General features: G+C 38.6%; 1 protein-coding gene and 1 non-coding gene across 2 annotated transcripts in view; both read right to left on the bottom strand.

The window, feature by feature from the left end:
* Window positions 1-1,768: 1,768 nt before the first annotated feature.
* The window catches only part of LOC134651861 (sodium-dependent transporter bedraggled), a 35,085-nt gene continuing 14,458 nt past the window's right edge, over window positions 1,769-22,395 (bottom strand). The window contains exons 6-14 of the mRNA XM_063506982.1: window positions 22,037-22,174; window positions 19,969-20,203; window positions 18,772-18,992; window positions 12,444-12,638; window positions 10,246-10,470; window positions 8,557-8,624; window positions 7,144-7,270; window positions 3,362-3,549; window positions 1,769-2,166 (exon numbers count right to left, since the gene is read on the bottom strand). Coding sequence (XP_063363052.1) covers window positions 1,794-2,166; window positions 3,362-3,549; window positions 7,144-7,270; window positions 8,557-8,624; window positions 10,246-10,470; window positions 12,444-12,638; window positions 18,772-18,992; window positions 19,969-20,203; window positions 22,037-22,174 — 1,770 coding nt within the window. The 3' untranslated portion in view covers window positions 1,769-1,793. The remainder of the gene's footprint in view (window positions 2,167-3,361; window positions 3,550-7,143; window positions 7,271-8,556; window positions 8,625-10,245; window positions 10,471-12,443; window positions 12,639-18,771; window positions 18,993-19,968; window positions 20,204-22,036; window positions 22,175-22,395) is intronic.
* Window positions 13,176-13,255, bottom strand: Trnal-uag (transfer RNA leucine (anticodon UAG)). Its single transcript has one exon. It is a non-coding gene; the product is annotated as a tRNA-Leu (tRNA).

Below are 22,395 nucleotides of genomic sequence, written 5' to 3'. Positions count from 1 at the left end.
TTATCTTCCACATGGATTTTTTTAGAGTCAAACATGAGCATTTTTCGAATTTCTCAATGTTCACTTATATTTTTCTATTAGAAGTAATTGATCTAACACAATTATATTTATTTTACAAGATGAACACGGCAAGTACTTTATATTTCAGAAAAAAGTAATATTTGATATGCACCAGGGTTGGCACAAGAACCAATTTAAAATTGCAATAATTGACCAATTAGGTATACACTTCGGGTGGTCACCATTGTTTTTGTAGTTAATTCAGATAAATTTTGTCATACAGTATAATATCCACATTTCTTACCTAATCAAAAAAAGTAATAATTATTTCGTTACCTTTTATAGAAAAAAAGTTAGGTCTGATTTTGTACAAGCAAGAATTTAACCCCACTGCTAACTTCGAATGGGCAAAACTTGGAAATTAAAAGATAAAAAAAAAACTGGTGGTGGTTCAGCACTTCTGCCACCATGAAATATATCCTCAATTTTTTTTATGCAAATCAAAAATCATGCGGCGCACTTTTTAATTCAAATTTGTTGAAATCACATGGAATGACCCTAACAGGTTAAACTGCGCGTAACATTCGGCGGATCGTCGGCCTCCAACATGGCGGACATAGCCACAGTAGATATCGGCTCCGCGTCACTTACCAAATGCTCATGACTCGTCGATTTCATTATAAATTGTATTAATTACCAGTTTGCTAGAACTTGAGGCATTGTAACATACATTGACATACGTGTTCTTATATAACAGAAGCCAAACTGCGCGTAACATTCGGCGGATCGTCTGCCTCCAACATGGCGGACATAGCCACAGTAGATATCGGCTCCGAGTCACTTACCAAATGCTCATGACTCGTCGATTTCATCATAAATTGTATTAGTTACCAGTTAGAACTTGAGCTATTTTAACATACATAGACATACGTGTGTTTTTATATAACAGGTTAAACTGCGCGTAACATTCGGCGGATCGTCGGCCTCCAACATGGCGAACAAAGCCATAGTATTAGATATAGGCTCCGTATCTCTTACCAAATGCTCATGACTCGTCGATTTCATCATAAATTGTATTAATTACCAGTTTGCTAGAACTTGAGGCATTGTAACATACATTGACATACGTGTTCTTATATAACAGAAGCCAAACTGCGCGTAACATTCGGCGGATCGTCTGCCTCCAACATGGCGGACATAGCCACAGTATTAGATATTGGCTCCGTATCTCTCACCAAATGCTCATGACTCGTTGAATTCATCATAAATTGTATTAATTACCAGTTGCTCCGTATCTCTTACCAAATGCTCATGACTCGTCGATTTCATCATAAATTGTATTAGTTACCAGTTTGTTAGAACTTGAGCTATTTTAACATACATAGACATACGTGTGTTTTTATATAACAGGTTAAACTGCGCGTAACATTCGGCGGATCGTCGGCCTCCAACATGGCGAACATAGCCATAGTATTAGATATCGGCTCCGTATCTCTTATCAAATGCTCATGACTCGTCGATTTCATTATAAATTGTATTAATTACCAGTTTGTTAGAACTTGAGCTATTTTAACATACATAGACATACGTGTTCTTATATAACAGAAGCCAAACTGCGCGTAACATTCGGCGGATCGTCTGTCTCCAACATGGCGGACATAGCCACAGTATTAGATATAGGCTCCGTATCTCTTACCAAATGCTCATGACTCGTCGATTTCATCATAAATTGTATTAATTACCAGTTTGCTAGAACTTGAGGCATTTTAAGTTACATAGACATACGCGTGTTTTTATATAACAGAAGCCAAACTGCGCGTAACATTAGGCGGATCGTCTGCCTCCAACATGGCGGACATAGCCACAGTATTAGATATAGGCTCCGCATCCCTTACCAAATGTTCATGACTCGTCGTCAATCCGCCGCCATACTTGAAACTCCTTCTTAAACTCGATCGTATACTTTTGGCTGAATCACTTTTACGTACGAAGGATCGTCGGAGGTAGTCTCTGGTTAGAGAGAGCGAGGTAGACGAGTGGGCTTCGTGTGAGACGGAGATGGTAGGCGGGGTGTAGTGCGGGGGGGAGGCGCGGTCGACCGTCTCGCTCAGCGTGATGGGGGCGCTCGCGTCGTGCGAGGGGGATGGCGCGCGGGCGGACGTTATTCTGTAACAAATAGAAAGGTTTACTCAGTTCGTTCCTATCGGATAAGGTTTTCGGAAAATATTTAGTATAGCCTGACCAGTAATATATGATAATTGTCAAGAGGGCGCTGTTATTCTCATGTATAGGGTGACAATTCAGTGTAGTATGAAAAAATTAGTTCCAGTGAAATTCCGCAACATGGCGCACCCTCAATAGATCCTGGTTCACCTATATCTCAGATGTAAGTTTTTAAATGCAACCAATTTGATAATTAATAAAATTAATCTTTGAAAAAAGTTAAATAAAATAAAAATAAAAATCATTTATTTCAGACCACAAAAAATCCATAATATGTTAGTCGAACATGTACATATGCAGGAGCTTGTAAATTAGACTATGTTAGTACTTAAAATTTAAAAGTTAAACCGACTTCAAAAAGGATAAAATAAAATATTGTCTCGTTTTATATGCGCTAGCAACTGAAACGTTTGAAGCCGGGGTCGAGTCAATAGTTACAATACTGGTTGTAATATAAACTAGGTTTTTCTTTCTTATAAAGCTACAGGTCGGCATTCAATTTGACGGAGTGTCGACGTTTTTAAAATTTGGCTGGGCACCGACTTCAAACGTTTCAGGTGCCAGGGCATATAAAACGGGATAATTTTGGGGTCAGTTAAAAATAAGTCGTTTAATATAATAAAGATTCCAGAGACAGTTACGTCATAGAGAAAAAAATACATAGATTGCTCACTCCATACGTCAATTTTAGTATCAAAAAAACTATTAGCATGTAGCGTCGAGTAGCGGAACTATCAGTACTGTTCTATTGTCAAGTAGCAGTACCGATAGTTCCGCTGCCCGATGCTAGATGTAGACACTGAAATTAATAGTTTGGATGATGCATGGAGTGAGCACTCTCGTCTTACTATATTTCTCTATGGTTATACGTATTGTTTTGTTTGTCATTCATCGTTACTTCTGTTTTGTTTTATTCGTTTCCTCAAAGGTTAACTGGAAGAGATCCCATACAGGGATAAGTTCGCCTTTGTTGTATTTAATTTACTCTGTAACTATGTTTCTCGTGTTTTTATTTCTATGTGCAATAAAAAAAAAAATATGACTACGTATTAACAGTATTTAGGGTCTCGGCATATGTACATAGCCGTAAACTTGTTTGTTTAAATAAAGAATAATGATCGGGAGTACATGTTTATACCTTCGGAGCGTGCGGAAACTGCGTCGTATGGTGTTGAGCAACCTCGCGCCAGTGGCTGTAGAATACGATGGCGGCGGCGTGTACTTGGGGGGCGGGTCGGGGGCGGGGGCGGGGGCGCGGGGCGGGGGCGGCGGGGAGGGGGAGACCCCGCCCCCGCCCAGCGCCGGACGGTACAGGTTCTGGATACGCTGCGGAAACAATACATACTCGATAAGACCATACCACTTGCACCTCAGATCATAGAAGGTACTAGATATCTGACGGAGGCGTGGCGCGTGTCGCCGCAACATGGTCAGGCGGACCATTTTTCTTTCCGCCGTAAGACCGGTAAGACAGTCGCAATTTAGCTGTCGTAGAAAAATGTGCTCGTCAATTTACGTAAAATGCCGGTTTGTAGCGTTGTTTCGTGTAGAAATAGGAGTGCTAGCAAAAACTATAGGGATCATGGAGTTACATACCACATGTGAGTACATTTTTTTTACGTATTAGTCAATAAAACAACACATTTTAACAAATAAATCCAGTGACGTATGATTTTACTCAGTCGGACCATTTTGCCAAACAAACGCGTGGCAATTTGAATATGCATTCTACATTGACGGCTTAGCATGGAAAACTATTTGTAGTGTGCTAGGCAACGGCGCAATGCATTAAGCCGCTAACGATATCCACAACGGCATTATTGTTTCTTGGTACGGCCGCTAGCCGGTTCCCTTCTTTCCGCAAGGAACTAGAGTGGCGCTCGTGCATAATTGAGGTTTAAGCGTTATCGATAAAAATATCTGGATATAGTGTGTATGGAAGTAATTATGTTTCAATTAAAATTTTACTATTATTTTGTAGTAGTATACCTATTAATTGTTAATAAAAATTCAGTAGGTAGGTACGTCAAAGAAAAAAACTGTTTTAAATATTATTTATTACATTGTAGTTTATACCTATAAGTAGGGTTTGCAATCCGGATCCGAAATGTAAGTATGAAATTATCCGGATCTGGATCCCGATCCGCAGATCTTCTCATACATATCGGATCCGTCGTGAAAATCCTACTCGCGTCTAACGACAATCCCAAAGTAAACAATATTAAACAAACAGTAAATAAAATCGTTACTAAATTTTATACCAATTATGTTAGGTACGTTTTGATAAACATATAACAAGCTTTCGAATCATTGCTATTTTTTTATTAAAAGCTTCAGTAGAAACCTTTGTGACAGAACTTTATGGATTGAATAATATAGGTACTTACCTTAATCGTACCTTAAAAATCTTAGCTCGCAAATAAGGTCAAATGTTTAAAGGTAGGTATATAAATTAAGTCAATGGCAATTATTACTTACTTAAAACATTTTAATGCCAAAACAATAAAGTCATGTTTAGAACATAATACAAAATATCGATAGCTGTTGTAAATTTATCGACTTGTCCTACTCTCTAGCGTCGCCGCTCTTGTCCTTTACCCCGCGCGGTTCGGCCAATCACAGCGCGTGAGTTGGTTGTCTGGCCACGCCCTCAGTGATGTGGTGGGGCACAGTTGGAGACACCGAGTCTCGTTGAAATTATGCTTCGTTATAAATCTCCTTACTTCTATGATCTGAGACTTGCACCAAACACTTGCACTTGCTTGGAAGCGCTGGTGGCCTAGAGGTAAGAGCATGCGACTTGCAATCCGGAGGTCGCGGGTTCGAACCCCGGCTCGTACTAATGAGTTTTTCGGAACTTATGTACGAAATATCATTTGATATTTACCAGTCGCTTTTCGGTGAAGGAAAACATCGTGAGGAAACCGGACTAATCCCAATACGGGCCTAGTTTACCCTCTGGGTTGGAAGGTCAGATGGCAGTCGCTTTCGTAAAAACTAGTGCCCACGCCAATTACTGGGATTAGTTGCCAAGCGGACCCCAGGCTCCCATGAGCCGTGGCAAAATGCCGGGACAACGCGAAGAAGATGATGAAGACCCACTTGCACCTTGCACCATTCCCACTAACCCGCGGTTAAGTGGTTAAACCGTTAACCTAGTGTCAAATTGTACTGGTAAACATAGTAACTCCAAGTTTAACGGTTAACCCCGGGTTAGTGGAACGGTGCAAGTGGGCTTAAGAGTCTAAATACACAACAAAACTTGACGAAATTGCAAAGGTTTCGTTTTTGGCTGCGAAACCCTAAAAAACCAGAAACGCTCCTGCACTAAACCATGTTAAACAAATTGAGCACAATAAACGGTGTCGAATCTCGACCCTGCAACCGTACACAAAAGCGCACCATTCTTAAACGCCTGAACCTCCAATCGTATCCACGACCCGACTTTTAACTTTTGACCACGATCGAACAGTTATTTTCTCAATCCTACGCCCAGCGTAGCTTTCAGGCTTCACGATTTCACTACAATAACATTCGATTCGATTATAAATTGTATAAATTTCTGTATATATAAACATTAGCAATAGAGATATCCTTACCAACTCCTCCAAACATTCACTATTCGCACTCCTATACTCTTCATATTCCTAGCAGCATGAAATCGAATTATAGTTGGTCAAGCAAATCTTGTCAGTAGAAAAAGGCGCGAAATTCATATTTTCTATGGGACGATATCCCTTCGCGCCTACATTTTTCAAATTTGCCGCCTTTTTCTACTGACAAAATCTGCTTGACAAAATATACTTATTCGTTTTAGTAACCCTTTAAACAACTTAACACTATAAATATAAATTAATTGTTTACACAATCCACAAAATCGTTTCACTTACAAACGCTAACAAAACTTTCTAATACTTCTGAAAAGATACGTAGCCAATTTAGGAGCTATTTAATAACATTCTACGTCGAATGATGGCTGAAACCAAAACTCGGCTTTTTAGCATTATTAAATAAGTCAAAGGAATAGCGTTCATAAACGACACTAGTAGGAAACTTCTACAACAAAATACATATACGAATTCTAACCATATTTCCCACATTCTTTCATTATCAGTGTTTTTAAGGTACAAGTTATTTTCATAATATATTGACAATACATAAGAGTGTAGAGTGATTTCTAAGGGTTCGACAACATGCACAATTGCATATCACACCTCTAGAAGCTCTAGCCTCGTGCCGCCCAATGTACACTAGGATGTACACTCAGTTTCGATGGAATGTCAACCTTAATTAATAACAAAGAAGGTAGCATTTCATTTGTCTCGTAAAATTTTCGAACAAATGAAATCCAACCCAATTGAAAATACAACAAGGTTCAAACTTCCTTGGCTTTAATTATGTATGGTGGGCGGCACGAGGCTAGAGTTACAGGCGTCCAACGGCTGTGGTGACCGCCTTCTATCAAGCTGGTTTAGGATTGTTTGCCACCAATGTGGTACATAATTAATTCATACCCCGGCCGGCGAGAGCAAAAATGCGTCTGCTCCTAGTGCTTAATTAAATATCGACTATTCTATCGACATATGGATGTCGATAGAATAGTCGACTTTTAATTAAGCACAATTTTTTTTTTTTTTTAACTGAGCCATTAGTATTTGTTATTTATTTCAACTTGATACCTCCACGCGATTCTAAGAATAACCCTAAAACAATTTTAAACTGAATAAATACAAACACTTGGTTTTAATTTTGTTTACAACAATAATTAATACTTCTGCATATCATAACGGTGGTCCAGTACATCGTGTTGTTTTTATCGACATCGACCAAAGTGTGTGTCCTCGCACTATTAAGCTGTCAACGCATTTTTGCTCTCGCCGGCCGGGGTATATACATAAAAAAGTAAGTAAAAACGCTTACGTCTAAAATATCGGGCGGTCCTTTGCTCATGTATCGCCACGTTTGTACGAAGGCAGCGGCAGGAACACAGAGTAACGCGCCTTGCTGTAACGCTACCGCCGTCTGGCGCGCCCACACTGGCCAGTACCTGTACACACACAAAACTGTTTTAGAACTAGGACATATTTAAAAAAAAAAAAAAAAAAAATATCATTTATTTCAAGCTATTTGGCTCATATTTTTACATTATTTACTTTTTGATAATTAAGAATGACATTTAAATATATTCTAATAAAATTAACATTACAATTTAAAATTTACAAATAATATACAGGGTGCCCAGCAACCAGTGGACAACCTTCCAACCACCGACAGAGCACCCCAGGCTGGTCCAGAAAATGCACCTATAGGTCCAGTAAAAGTTTAAGAATCGAGGCGATCTATGGTCTCTCTGTGGTCGCTCTCTCATGAATGAGATTCGTAGTCATCGGTAAGTAAGTAAGTATTTATTTGCAAAGAATAAGTAGGTACAATAGTGTCTTAGGTGGTAAGTGACAATTGGTTGCTTATTCTGCTATTTGTACTATACAGGTTGTACTAGCATGCAAAAATCTTAAAACGACTACAAAGCTGGCTGTATAATATCTTCAGAGAGGAAATCGTTTACACTGTAATAGCTTTTATCAGTCAATAGCTTCATCAATTTATTTCTAAATCTATGTACAGGTAGTTCTCTTATAGATTTTGGCAGTTTGTTAAAAAGTTTCATACACATAACAAAACAGTGATTGGAATACAGTGCTGTCCTGGGAACACAATTATGAACCAGCCTTCCAGGATCCCGTTGATTTCTAGTAGAGGCGCTTTCAGCTGTTGTAAATAAATACATATGCCTCTTTACAAACGTGCAGATTTCCAAAATGTATAAACATGGCAGCGGTAAGATCCCAAGTTTTTTGAAAGATGGTTTGCATGTCTTGCGGGGGGCTATATTACAAATAGCACGTATACATTTTTTCTGTGCTACGAATGGAATATTAAAATTCGTACAATTTCCCCACAAAATAAGCCCATATCTTAACACTGAACTAATATATCCATGATACGCAGCTAACGCGGTGGATGTGGATACTCCACAACTGGTTTTTGTGATCTGCCTCCATCGGTGCCTATTCATCGCGTCTCTGACGACCGAGCAAAAGTTGGTTGTGGATGGGTCCCTTTTACTTGATCGCTCCATCTGGTTGGAGACCGTCCCTGGCCTCGTTTGCCCTTCGTGTTTCAACAATGATCAGCTTTTCAAGGCTTTCATCTCTCCTCATAATGTGTTATTTGTTTTACAAGGGAGCAAAGTTGACTTTTATTCTCGAGACTATAATTGAAACCTGAGCAAACGAGATCTGTACATATATTAATAAAAAATTGCATGCTTACCCCGCGGGTTTTCTCCAGCTATAGAGCTGCCGCTGTTGCCCACACCTGAAGTCCATGACACTGATAGCCTGAAAACAAATACAGTTTATTACATATTTACTTTTGTTATTTAAATCTCTAATACAGACAGTTCTAGTAGCATATCACGGACTAGTAGTATCAAAAATTAGATACGGCATCATCTTTTGGGGAAACTCTATAAATCGCGAGGCCGCTTTTATAGCCCAAAAGAGATGCATAAGAGCCATCTGCGGTGTAGATATAAGAGATAGTTGTATTCCCTTATTCAAATCACTAAAACTTCTAACACTCCCTTCATTATATATACTTGAAGTAGCTCTATTCGTAAAACGAAATCTGGATTTGTTTACAAGTGTATCAGAGACACGTAATTAGCCAATACGCCCTCAATATGAGGGACAGTTATACATTCAGCCTATGAAAACGGCATTAATGCGAAATAGCTTCTTCGGAATGGCACCAAGAATATTTAATAAAATACCGATACATATGAGAAATCTCCCGGTTCATCGATTTAAGGAGCTGTTCACTACCTATTTGACCGATGAATGTTTTTACTCAATAAAAGAGTTCCTAGAAGCTCCTTGACAATTTAAACTAGGCTTGAATATTATTTTTATTTGACGTAGAACTAATTATTTGACAACCTGAATTATTAATCATTTGTATACTTTTATTGAATGATGTTATTGTTTACTTGTGACTCCTATGACTAATATGATGTTACTTATAATTTAATGTAAAATTTAATGTACATAATCATTACTTGCATCCAGTTTAGGTAAAACTCACTATTTCTATGCCTGTTCGGGCAGGATGTGCTGAACAAAATTGTGTTATTACATCTTTACTAATGTACCACATTCAAAGAAATAAATAAATGATTGATTGATTGATTGAATAACGACTCAAATAAGTCCACGTGGAGTCAATCTCGTATACTTTTGTCATTAGATGGTTTTTAAGAACGGTAACGCGCATTACGTGACTCTCCTAGGAGAAGCAAGCGTCCATAGACTACGATAATCGCTTACCATTAGGTTCACTTAACTGTGTACCATTAACGACCTGTTAGTAATCGTCCTAAAACTGGCTGTCAACGTCAAACAAAAGCAACGTCTACATCACATGGCGACCCTGCCCATGTAGTCAACGAAGTGCGATTTAACGTATGGTTTACTTACACAAAGAAGCACTTAACTGTGTACCATTAACGACCTGTTAGTAATCATCCCAAAACTGACGGTCAACGTCAAACAAAAGCAACGTCTACATCACATGGCGACCCTGCCTATGTAGTCAACCAAGTGCGATTTAACGTATGGTTTACTTACACATAGAAGCACTTAAATGTGTACCATTAACGACCTGTTAGTAATCGTCCCAAAACTGGCGGTCAATGTCAAACAAAAGCTACAGTCTACATCACATGGCGACCCTGCCCATGTAGTCAACGAAGTGCGATTTAATGTATGGTTTACTTACACAAAGAAGCACTTAACTGTGTACCATTAATGACCTGTTAGTAATCGTCAAAACTGACGGTCAACGTCAAACAAAAGCAAAGTCTACATCACATGGCGACCCTGCCCATGTAGACCAACCAAGTGCGAATGTTAATGTATGAAAATGCGAATGAAAATGTTGGTTAATGTATGGTTTACTTACACAAAGAAGAACAGGCAAAGCCACGGTCCAGGTGAAGCTTAGTAACGTGGCCAGAGCAGTTTCAGTGGTTGTCCTCGCCGAGTAGAGCGCGGTGACCACCTTGTCGGCGGAGTATGGTCGCCCGCGGACCACGAACACGCCCACCGTCAGGGCCACCTGCACGGCGCACGTCACCCACGACCCGACCCACACGTAGTCTATGAAGTGGACCAGACGGACCCCCGCCTGAAATAAAGCATATATCAGGTCAAGCAGATCTTGACAGTAGAAAAAGGCGGCAAATTTGAAAAATGTAGACGCGAAGGGATATCGTCCCATAGAAAATTTTGATTTCGCGTCTTTTTTTAAGATTTGCTTGACCAGCTATACTTACCGTTAGGGGGCTTCGTAGGAAAATAGTGAAAATTAAAAATACTCAAAAACGCCTAAGTCCTTAAGGGGCCCACTGATTAACAGTCCGCATGTCAGTTAGGACAAAAAGTTGACAGTTCCCAACAACTGACAGGCAGGCCACGGCGATATCGTCCGGCGGACTGTTAATCAGTGGGCCCCTTAAAAGGACCCTTACTAAACAACGTGAACGATTCGTGAATTGTGCATTCGCCAGATGTGGACGGAAATGACAATGGTTCGGTGGTCCCATCAGAGTGCGAGTTTTACTGTATATGACACGCACGTATGGCTCTACCAATTTACCATGACAGTGACTCTCTATACACACAATTGTTTTGGCTCTACTAATTAGATTGTGAAATATTTTGCATGTTTAGTTATGCTAGATAATAGGGTATTTTCCTACTAGTCAAATCAGTTTCTTTTTTAGAACTGTCAAAACGATTTGCTAATATGGAATTTATACGAAACATTACATCGTGACGTCACGGTCAACTCACCTACTTTTTATATTTCTATACAATTTATTAAATAAGACTTGTGCTTAAAAATAACTGCTATCAATGTTTTTCTAATAATTATCTGGTGCTTTATTTCATGTATTCTATATTAAAGAAATGAAGCTTAGTAAAGCTTCATATAATAATTAATAATATTTATTTATAAGCTCGGAAAACGCAATTAAAACCTTTTGTAAATAAGGCATTTACTAGTGTTTTATTATAAATAATAAAAACTTCAGAGCATGCAACCAAATGACCTTGACATTTCATTCAGCCAACAGAGCATAAAAACCACAGCGAGTGCACTATGCTCAATTTGCTATTTCTCGCTACAATTGATTTATGTAACTACTAAATTGGATCATATTATTCAAGGTCATTGCCATTTGTGTATAACGCGTTGACTAATTATAGCAGTGCTGTTAAAACAATAAAAAATAATACATAACTGTAAAATTAGTCTAATGATTTCTGTCGTTTGTTAATGAGATTTTTTATGATTGGTTACTTCCGTTACTTTGAGGTTTTAGATTGATTCACGTCATTAGACTATCGATTTAGTGGTGTACAGTGACGTCAGAAGCAATTAAGAAGTGTGACCTAAAAATGAATCACTATCTGTGCAATGCAATTTAATAATCAAAATCACATCAGAATGGACTCCGAATCTCGAACAATTTTTAATGAAATTAAATGATTTGTGATTTGCCATTTCTTTCCGTATTTTGTGCGTAATTCTCAATTTATGTCTAGACTTACGTCTGTAGTAAACACAAGTCCCACGCCAAGTCCGACCACGCAGCTAAGGAATGTGATAGTGGTCTCCCAAACTTTTAAAGCCGATGCGTTGATAGCCATGATGCCGGTTATCACGCAGTGCCATATGTAGGGTTGCCAGATCGAAAGGCGCTATTATCAGGAAAAAATATAAATTTTTCGGGATTTTGGGCCTTAAGTCGGGAAAAAAACTATTCAAATTAAATTAATTGTATTAAAAACAACGATATTTTACATTATTGGCACTACGTCAGCTGCTCTGCCCAATCTCGCCACGCGCGCCAGGGCGCGCACGCTGACGGGCTCGGAGTGGGTCGCTGGCTCGCTCGTCGACAGTTCGAAACTTGAAATTATTGTTTTATAACGTGAAGCTGTTTTTCGGGACAATTTTCACTTGGTCGGGAATCGGGAACACATGCTTAAAATCGGGAGAATCCCGCCGAATCCCGACCATCTGGCAACCCTAGCCATATGGCTAGTTGTTGCGCTATGCCGAACATGATACAATATAGTTTATAAACTTACGTCGGTAGTAAACACAAGTCCAACGCCAAGTCCGACCACGCAGCTAAGGAATGTGATGGTAGTCTCCCAGACTTTTAAAGCCGATGCGTTGATAGCCATGATGCCGGTTATCACGCAGTGCCATATGGCTAGTTGTTGCGCTATGCCGAACATGATGAGGATGAAGTAGAAGATGACCGCCCAGGCTGGTGAGAGCTGGAAATAATAAAGGCCGTTTAAAAAGTTTACAGGTTTTCTTTGGTATTTTACGATCTACGTGTAATACGTTTGAAATTGATGTCCAGAAAGGCTTCTAAATTATACAGTCAAGTGTAAAAATATGGCCGCATTATACCTAACTTACTCAAAAATATGTCCCATAAGTAGTTAATAATCTTCTCTTTGTGAAACGTCAAAAAAAATTGTTGCTATGGAACAAATTGTTGCTACAGTATGACTTCTGTGACGTCACAATGAATCAAACTTGTTTTAATTTGTTTCTGACTTGTTGATTTTAAAATAAATGGAAACCTAAAAAAAACATGATATTCTTTTTTTAGCCTAGGTATTTATTTTATTTGATTTTGTGAGCGCTCCGAAACAAATTAATTTATCTAAGTATGTGAGAAATCAGTACTATTGTATTTTTTTTAGTAGATGTCATAATAAAAGCATTAATGTTGACGCGGTTACTATATTTCTCTAAATAAAATTGAATCATAGATTTGACAAATTTAAAAATCCCAAAATATTTGACAGCGGTGGGATTCGAACCCACGCCCTTTCGGACTGGTGCCTAAAACCAGCGCCTTAGACCACTCGGCCACGCTGCCTCTTATCACCTCGTGCGAAATAGGTCATCTATTACCTACTTAGCAACTGTGGATGGATAGTACATATGAGGAGTGTCTTTTCAAAAGGGTTTATTTTTTTCTGGGAATCTATTTCTAAATTGGACCTTAAGTTTTCTTGAGCTAGAAGTACCGCTAAGAAAAAATAAACCCTTTTGAAAAGACACTCCTCATATACATTAGATGTGCAAAATGCCTCGAAACTTTCTAGAAAATTTTAGAACAAATAAAGAAAGTTAAATTTTTGAGATGGAAAATATCGTTGTCCATACATAAGAAGTTTCTTATATTTTTTCATGTTGTAAAATTTCGTAATTTTGAAACGTTTTCGTCGGCACACCGATATAAGACGTCAAATATGCGGCGGGATTGAGTTGTTTAATATTTTCAAGACTAACATAAAAATGTATTGACATGTACCTAATAAATAGTTCAATTGTTTCAATTAAGTTTTTTTTCGTCGATATCGGTATATATCGGAAGATTCGGAAGTATCGGAACAGTACTAAATACCAGTACTACTAGTAAAACTTTTTAAATTAAGTTGATCTGCATTATACTTATTAAAAGGTTATTGTGTAGCATCAAAGTTGCATAAGACAGAAAGATTTCGATGCACATTGTGTTGGCCTTTCTCATGGTTACAACAGCTACTGATAGCGATCTCTGAGAAAAAGTATTCCGACATTGTTGCATTATATTTGCTAGCATTAGCATAAAATGGAGATAGTGATACGTTTTATGCGAAGCCTATACTATAATTTACAACTTTTCGCAACGCAAAGCCCTCCCGAAGCACAAAATAACTAATAGTACTACCGTACAGAAAATTCACTCCTTCACAAAAGTCAGGTTTAGGTATAAAAATACACCTATATCGCCGCCTGCAAGCAAAATTGAAACTTATAACCGCGCACGAACCGTGAATCTCCTTTGCGCGCCGCAGTTTTATGACCGAGCTGTGAGTGTCGGCACGGGGTTATCACTTGACAAGTTTTTATACCTATACCCACTGATTTATTGTTTTTAAGATAAATATGTAGGAATTACAAACGTTGATTATGTAAACATACATTTTTTATCCGGAGATAGCATGTCTGATTCTCGCGGAAGTAAGTTTCGAAGCCATTGTGTATTTTCAATTTTGCGCGAGCGCCACGTGACACGACTATCGTGCGCGCCGAGCGGCAGCCCACTCCCACTGCTATACGCCTGTAGGATGGGCGCGCCGGCCAAATGTACCTAAACTGCGGAGTGACACCCCCCTGCCTGAAGTCCCAACTCCCGCTCCACGCTTCAGCTGTGGAATGAGCTCCCTGCCAAGGTTTTTTCGAGGGGCATTAGGGGTTCTGTTCTTCAAAGAGTGTACAGGTTTTAAAGGGTCGGCCACGCGCATGTAACCTGTGGAGTTGAAGGCGTCCATAGGCTACGGCGACCGTTTATGCCGAGGGGGCCGTATGCATGTATGCCACCGACGTGGTATTAAAAAACACCTCCCTTCCCTTGGGCGGCTTGGGCCCTAGTTTCAAATTCACACATCTACAACGTTATATTGTATTTATGGCTCATTTTGAAACTGAAGCGTCTTTGGATTTATCTGGATTAATAACTTTAATTAAAGTGGACCCGAGAACAAGATGCATGTAACTGCGTCGAAATATCGGGAGCTCGAAAACAATACTTTAGGTAATCACGGTCATATCCCGGTCGATATAAGTCTAGTGAAACTAGCCGTGAATCATTCAAAACTGTTTGACTGAATTCTTTAATACGTGAAATTCGGAATCCATTTACGGATACTAATTTAGTATACATTGTGTAATTTAATTATGAAAGTGATTTTTATGTATTGTGGAACTGTCTAGTCAAGTTTCTACTGTTTAGGTTTTGATTTCTTTAGAAATTGGTTTCTTCACTACAGTGTATGTTCTATGGAAAAGAACGGGTGGGAATCACCCATACTTGTGTCTAAGTGACGTATAATATGGATAAAACATAATTATACACGTGTCTACGACTAAAAACAATTGTTCAAACATAATTAATGAGGCGATTTATTGATTTACTAGCTCAGTCATGAAAGGAAACTATTTTATTAAATATGAATGGCGCGATTTCATTTCCAATGTCAAATAGATTAAAATATATCACAATTCTTCACCCGACAAAAAGGATAAATTATTTTTACAGTTTATGTAATACGTACTAAATATGTGTGTATGCATGGGGGTATTTCTGTGTCATGTGTGTGTGTCATCGTCATCAAAAGTAGGTCCTAAATCGATTTTGGTTAATTTGTTAGTTTTTTACCTATATCATTTTAGGTATTATACCTTTTGTGGCAATAAATACATCTTCTACTTCTTTCTTCTATGATAATGTTATGTAAATAAGAAAATGAACCGAAAATAAATAAATAATCCGTGTCGAAAATCGGCGACGCGTATGAAACAAATTGAACACCGGCAGCTGCCATCAGAATTAACCCAGTTTCCATTGTAAGACTAATGATGAGATTGGAAACACTTTCGGCGTTATTCATAAACGTCTGCCAAGTTAATCAGCTGATGATCGTCGTTTGTCCCTCTCTATGGCATAACGAGAGATAGAGACAAACGACGATCGTCAACTGATCAAGTTAGCAGCCGTTTATGAATAACGCCGTTTAAATCTCCGTAAGTAGGGTTACAAACCCGACATAGGTATGTTTTTCATCACACTTGCTCGAAAAAGGCCTGTATTGTTGCCGCGGGAGTTATGGATTGTGATAATAAAGCTATAACTCCATAGGTCGTTATAAAATCCCTAATCCCTTTGATTTTGTTTATAATGTGAACAACTATTCCAATTTGCAAATTTTAGGCACATAAAATATTACATGTGTTTTCGGTTTTCGGCCTCAAAGAGCAAAATATTGTCAAGTATTTAGAATTAGAATTCGCCGCGGATTTTACAAGCATATGACTCTATAAATCGCATGCTTAATACGTAAGTACATTGCATAAACAGGTCTACATTATTCCTACATATTTGTATTGCAAAGGCGACGGGCCGTGGAGAATGCATTTAACTGTTAGCCGAAAGAGAAATGAACTAAGATCATATTAAAGTCATATGATATTACTACTTTTATGATTCCGTGAATATATGGATGAAATTAATAAGTTGTTTTTTGAAATGCCAATGTAAATATTTTACATTGTACGTTTTGTATCACGAGTTATGTACAGTACGATATACATAGTTGTTTTAGTGCCATATTGCTCTGTATTTAATTGAGCTAAAAGTTACATACATATTGGTATTTGTTTTAGAGAATTACGACATATTGTTAGGAATACAGTTTGAGTTATTTTGCATTGTTCAAGACTAAAAGATGCAAGTCTTACTGAACGCCGCATAAAATATTTGAAACTATAAACTTGCCGTAAAAATAATATTGTAAGCCAGTAGTGTTTTGTATTTTGTACTTCTTTTTTAGTACAGTCACCTGCAATTATATGTTACACAACGTAGACCGCAAAAATATCTGACACGATATAAACCATAGATATATAGAGCCATAAGAGCGTGTCACATATTTTTGCGGCCTTCAGAGTATCATATTATTGCAGGTGACTGTACTGATAAAAACACGAAGTGATGAGTCAAGTATGTAGTTTTTATTTTTGTTTATTTGGATTGCGCATCACATTTAATGTATTAAAAGATAAACTAGTTTTTGCATTGGAATAGCCAGAACTTAGTAAAAGATTACGTATTTACAAAGTCGCATTTTTGATAATAACTCATTCATTATGAATTAAGTAAAATAGTAATGACTCGAAAAAACTACGGAAATATAATTCATAAGATAACTGGAATTTAACAAAGAGTTTTAATCAGCTGTGTTAAAAGATGCCAAAACAATACGAGTACAATCCTTAATTAAAGTAAAGTAAAGTAAACAATACAGGTAATCTAATACATTCCGCTATAATAACAGCTTATCATTATTTATACCTCGTGTACAAAGACGTCATCAGTCTACGTCATTTTCGCACGAAATAAGCACTGATTAATGACACACCCACTACTTACAATGACGATACAAACGTACGTGTTTTACATTACATCCTTATACTTATACACAAAACTAAACCGCTATAAGTGTTACAAGCGATTTTTATACGAGGCGAGGTGTTCAAAATGATCTTGACACGACTTTATTGTTAAGGGAATAAGGGTCGGTTGCACCAAACTGTTTGTCATCGTTAAAGAGTTCGCTAAATTTTATTGTATGGAAAGTGTCATAGTAAACCGCCGCGGCGCGCCGGGTGACGTTGATCAGTCTGTTAAGTGCGGATGGTGCAACTGGCACTAAGAGCGCGTCAAGGTAATTTTGAACACCTCGCCCATTTAACAACTTCTGCTGCTGACTTTACTATAATTATAAGGTATTGTCAATTTCCTGAAGAAACATACAAAGGAAAGGAATGTTTCCTTCTGTCTAGGAAAAGGTATTATCTTCCTATTCCGGACGTGAGTCACTAAATCATTAATAACACTATTAGCCTGTATAGCGACATAAAGAAATCAGCCGCTATTGCATTGAGGGTTAGCGAAAGCGCCTTCTAATCCAGTTTATCTTATCGGTTAATGGCCTGTTTATTTTCATTCAATGCGGGCTTTTTTTATTGTAGGTACTCACATAAATTTGTAGCGGAAAATTGTATTTTTTCTATGGAATAATTATTAGCATTTTTTAAAGGTTACCACGTACCTACTTAAAATTTGTGTGGCTTACTGCAATGGCTGCCAAACACTGAGCGTCAGCTTTGCTGTATTATCTTTCATACAAGACTGACATAGTTGCGCTGGCTGACGGGACCTTACCAAAGATTTTACAAATATGTTTGTTAAAGACTTACCACATTCGCCGGTAAGACAGCAAGAGTAGCAGGTACAATTTGCGTGGCTAACTGCAGCGGCTGCCAACCGCTAAGCGTCAGCTTTGCTGTGTTGTCCGTCTTCCATACAGTAACTCCAACTAGACTGACATAGTTACGGTTGCTGACGGGACCTTACCAACGGCGTTTATATATGTTTGTTAAAGACTTACCACATTCGCCGGTAAGACAGCTAAAGTCGCAGGTACAATTTGCGTGGCTAACTGCAGCGGCTGCCAACTGCTAAGCGTCAGCTTCGCTGTGTTATCAGTCTTCCATACAGTAACTCCAACTAGACTGACATAGTTACGGTTGCTGACGGGACCTTACCAAAGATTTTACAAATACATATGTTTGTTAAAGACTTACCACATTTGCAGGTAAGACCGCAAGAGTAGCAGGTACAATTTGCGTGGCCAACTGCAGAGGCTGCCAACCGCTGAGCGTCAGCTTCGCTGTGTTGTCCGTTTTCCATACAGTAACTCCGACTAGACTGACATAGTTACGGTTGCTGACGGGACCTTACCAACGGCATATATATATATATATATATGTTTGTTAAAGACTTACCACATTCGCAGGTAAGACAGCAAGAGTAGCAGGTACAATTTGCGTGGCTAACTGCAGCGGCTGCCAACCGCTAAGCGTCAGCTTCGCTGTGTTATCAGTCTTCCATACAGTAACTCCGACAAGACTGGCGTAGTGACCACGGTTGCGGACGGGTAAGGATACGACCTTGCCGGGCAGGGGCTCGGATGTGGGCCAGAGGAATTGGGTGGACTCTACGGTTTCTGAAACAAAGGCAGACGTTTATAGTCTCAGAGACCCCAGGCGTCTTTTGAGCGTCAGCGCACGTCTAGTCAGCACACGTCTAGTCAGCACTATAGAAAATGGCGTCGCTGTGCAGTTGCGCCAACGCTGCGTCGAGCAGCAGCCATAGAGTTGCCTAGACGCGAACGCTCGGGTGACGCTTGTGTAGGGTGGCCCTTTTTGTTACCAAATGTCGGGACAAAAACTGTTCATACTAGTTATTCTGTTAAGCCATGATGATTTGTTTCACAAATTAATGATTTTTCGGAAAAGTTATTATGTACTTATGATATGAAGTGAATATGAGTCAATGTCAATTCCGACTTTATCAGTTTGTTGGAAAAATACTTTACTAGACTCTCCTAATGTCGTAAAATTATTGAGAATATTGTTAGTGTATTTGTTGTATTGTATGCATTGACATGACAGCAAAAATGGCGTGTATTTATACGTACTCTCCAAAGAGTTAGTGATTGATTAAAGACTAATAGCCGTGATTATACTACTCTTTGCTAAATACTCTCTTTGGAAATGACAAATCGTTCGGAAATAAATATTCCAAGCAATCGTAAGCAAAGGTTTCTTTTAAAACATGAATTATTCTGACTCTTATAATTTTAGAACATAACGCCAAAATTGACAATTTACTTTTATACATTTAGAAAGCAAATTTTTGGTCTGTCATTGTTAAAATTGCGACAATCAGTCCAGTGTTGTTTGTAGGGCGTCCGCTAGCTGGCGCGGGTGCACGGACGGCGTGGGTCACTCACGTTACCATATGGTCACTCACGTTACAATATGGTCACTCACGTTACCACATGGTCACTCGCGTTACCATATGGTCACTCACGTTCCCACATGGTCACTCACGTTCCCACATGGTCACTCACGTTCCCATATGGTCACTCACGTTCCCATAGGGTCACTCACGTTTCCTAAAGTCCACAGTAAACTCACCATAGCTCCCCGGTATATACGCGTATCCATAGTTCTTCAGTATCTGCACGCACGTATTAGCCAGGAACGAAGCTAGTAGCAGCACAGCGAATGTAAAGGCCACTATACACGCGCTCTCCTTCTGCAGCACTTTGCTGCTTTTGGTCTTGGCGTTCTTGTGGGAGGTTAGCTGCATCACGCACGCGCCGAGGAGGCCCCAGGTTAGGAAGGTTTCTTGGGCGGCTGCGGTCCAACTCTGTTGAAAAAAGGATATAGGTATCTACATATAAATAATAATAATTCAGCCTTTATACGTCCCACTGCTGGGCACAGGCCTCCTCTCATGCGCGAGAGGGCTCGGGCTATAGTCCCCACGCTAGCCCAATGCGGATTGGGGACTTCACATACACCTTTGAATTTCTTCGCAGATGTATGCAGGTTTCCTCACGATGTTTTCCTTCACCGAAAAGCTAGTGGTAAATATCAAATGATATTTCGTACATAAGTTCCGAAAAACTCATTGGTACGAGCCAGGATTTGAACCCGCGACCTCCGGATTGAAAGTCGGGCGTCATATCCACTCGGTCACCACCGCTTCTACATATATGTGGCGAAATCTATAAGTGGGAATCGATAGCGGCTGTTTTAAAGATCTCTGCTAGGGTCGCTAGGGAGCAAATGATTTCGCGGAACATTGAAAAAAAAAACGATATGTAACTCGATAAATAATTATAACGGAAAGGGGTATAATGTTTGTTATTCAATGTAAATAACTACTACCATATTGGATATTACATAGAGACTAAAACAATGGAGACTATTTAACAACAATTACAGTATTGTTCAAAGAAAGTAAAAATCCATCTGTTTCGTTTCCTTGACAATAATACACATCTATTATAAACTAGACCATACAAAATACATATTTCTATTATGTCACAAATGTACATACAAGGCCCAGCGATGCTAATGTTCAATTACCATAATTCTTCAATACTCTAGAATTTAGGTATTTTAAAACAAGGCTTTGTTTCATTTAGAGTCTAAATAAAGCCTTGTTTTAAAATACCGCTAAAAGTAGCTATTATAGACTTAATGAATATGATGTTAAGGTAGAAAATAAAATGTATTGAAACTATAGTTTACTACGAGTAATTGTATGTATAACAGTTATGTCACACCCATGAACTATTTAGTCAGACAATGAACAGAAATAATAGAATAGACTAAGGGTCGGTTGCACCAAACTTTGGTCATCGTTAAAGAGTAGCGAAATTATATTGTATCGAAAGTTTCATAGTAAAGCGCCGGGGCGCGCCGGCTGACGTTGATCAATCTGTCAATCCTGAAAGCAGGATTTGTATTTTTCTGACCTATGTTCCTGTAAAATTTCATGAGAATTGAACCAAGAATACTGAATATATTATCTAAAAACCGACTTCAAAAAGGATGAAATAAAATATTATCCTTTTTGTAGTCTATGCGTTACCAACTGATATGTTTGAAGTCGGTGCCAAGCCAAGTAGTAACAATACCAGTCAAAATGGTTATATAGCCATAAAGCTGATTATTTTTGACTGGTACTGTTACTACTTGGCTTGGCACCGACTTCAAACATATCAGTTGGTAACGCATAGATTACAAAAAGGATAATATTTTATTTCATCCTTTTTGAAGTCGGTTTTATTTTTTTTGTAAAAAGTTTTTATTTTTCCCTTTTTAGTTTTAACGCATTGTTAAGAGCGCGACACATGAATGAAAAAAAATCGGACTACTCTGTAAAAAATTATGCGTGGTCATACGTTACAATCGGTGAGTGAAAAATCAATCATCCCCTATTTTCCTACCCTTAAAGTTGGATTTTTTTTTCCAAATTTATATGGGACCAACTTCGGGGATACCCTTTCCAATAAAAAAAGAATTATCAAAATCGAACTACTCTGTAAAAAGTTATGCGTGGTCATACATAAAAAAAAATATACGCGTCGACTTGAGAACCTCCTCCGTTTTTTTCGTCGGTTAAAAAACAGTTGCACCACTTCTAGTGGACTTTAAGACCTCGCTTCACTCGATCTAACGATGTACTTACATGGCCGTTTTTGAAAAATTCACTCCAGTCGGTCTCCGAGAAGATATTGGTAACAGAGTCGTAGGGTATGAGCGTCAGTAGCTTCGTGCAGAGCACCAGCGTGCCGCACATCGGTAGGAATATTAACATGTACACTGCCTGCAATAGAAATCACTACATAGTATAAAACAAAGTCACTTCCCGTTGTCTGTCTGTATGCTTAGATCTTTAAAACTGGGTTATTCCCACTAGTTACCACCAAGTTGTTACCAGTGGTAACTATTGGGATTTTTTTTCCCACCTTTTACCACTGGTAACTACTGGGAATAAAAATTCCCAGTAGTTACCACCAAAATATTTGTTAGAGTTAAATACTAATG

The sequence above is a fragment of the Cydia amplana genome, chromosome 10 (genome assembly GCF_948474715.1).
Source record: "Cydia amplana chromosome 10, ilCydAmpl1.1, whole genome shotgun sequence".
In the NCBI taxonomy this organism is placed as follows: domain Eukaryota; kingdom Metazoa; phylum Arthropoda; class Insecta; order Lepidoptera; family Tortricidae; genus Cydia; species Cydia amplana.
Note: the sequence above shows the minus strand (reverse complement) of the source record. Positions and strands in the feature narration are given on the sequence as shown.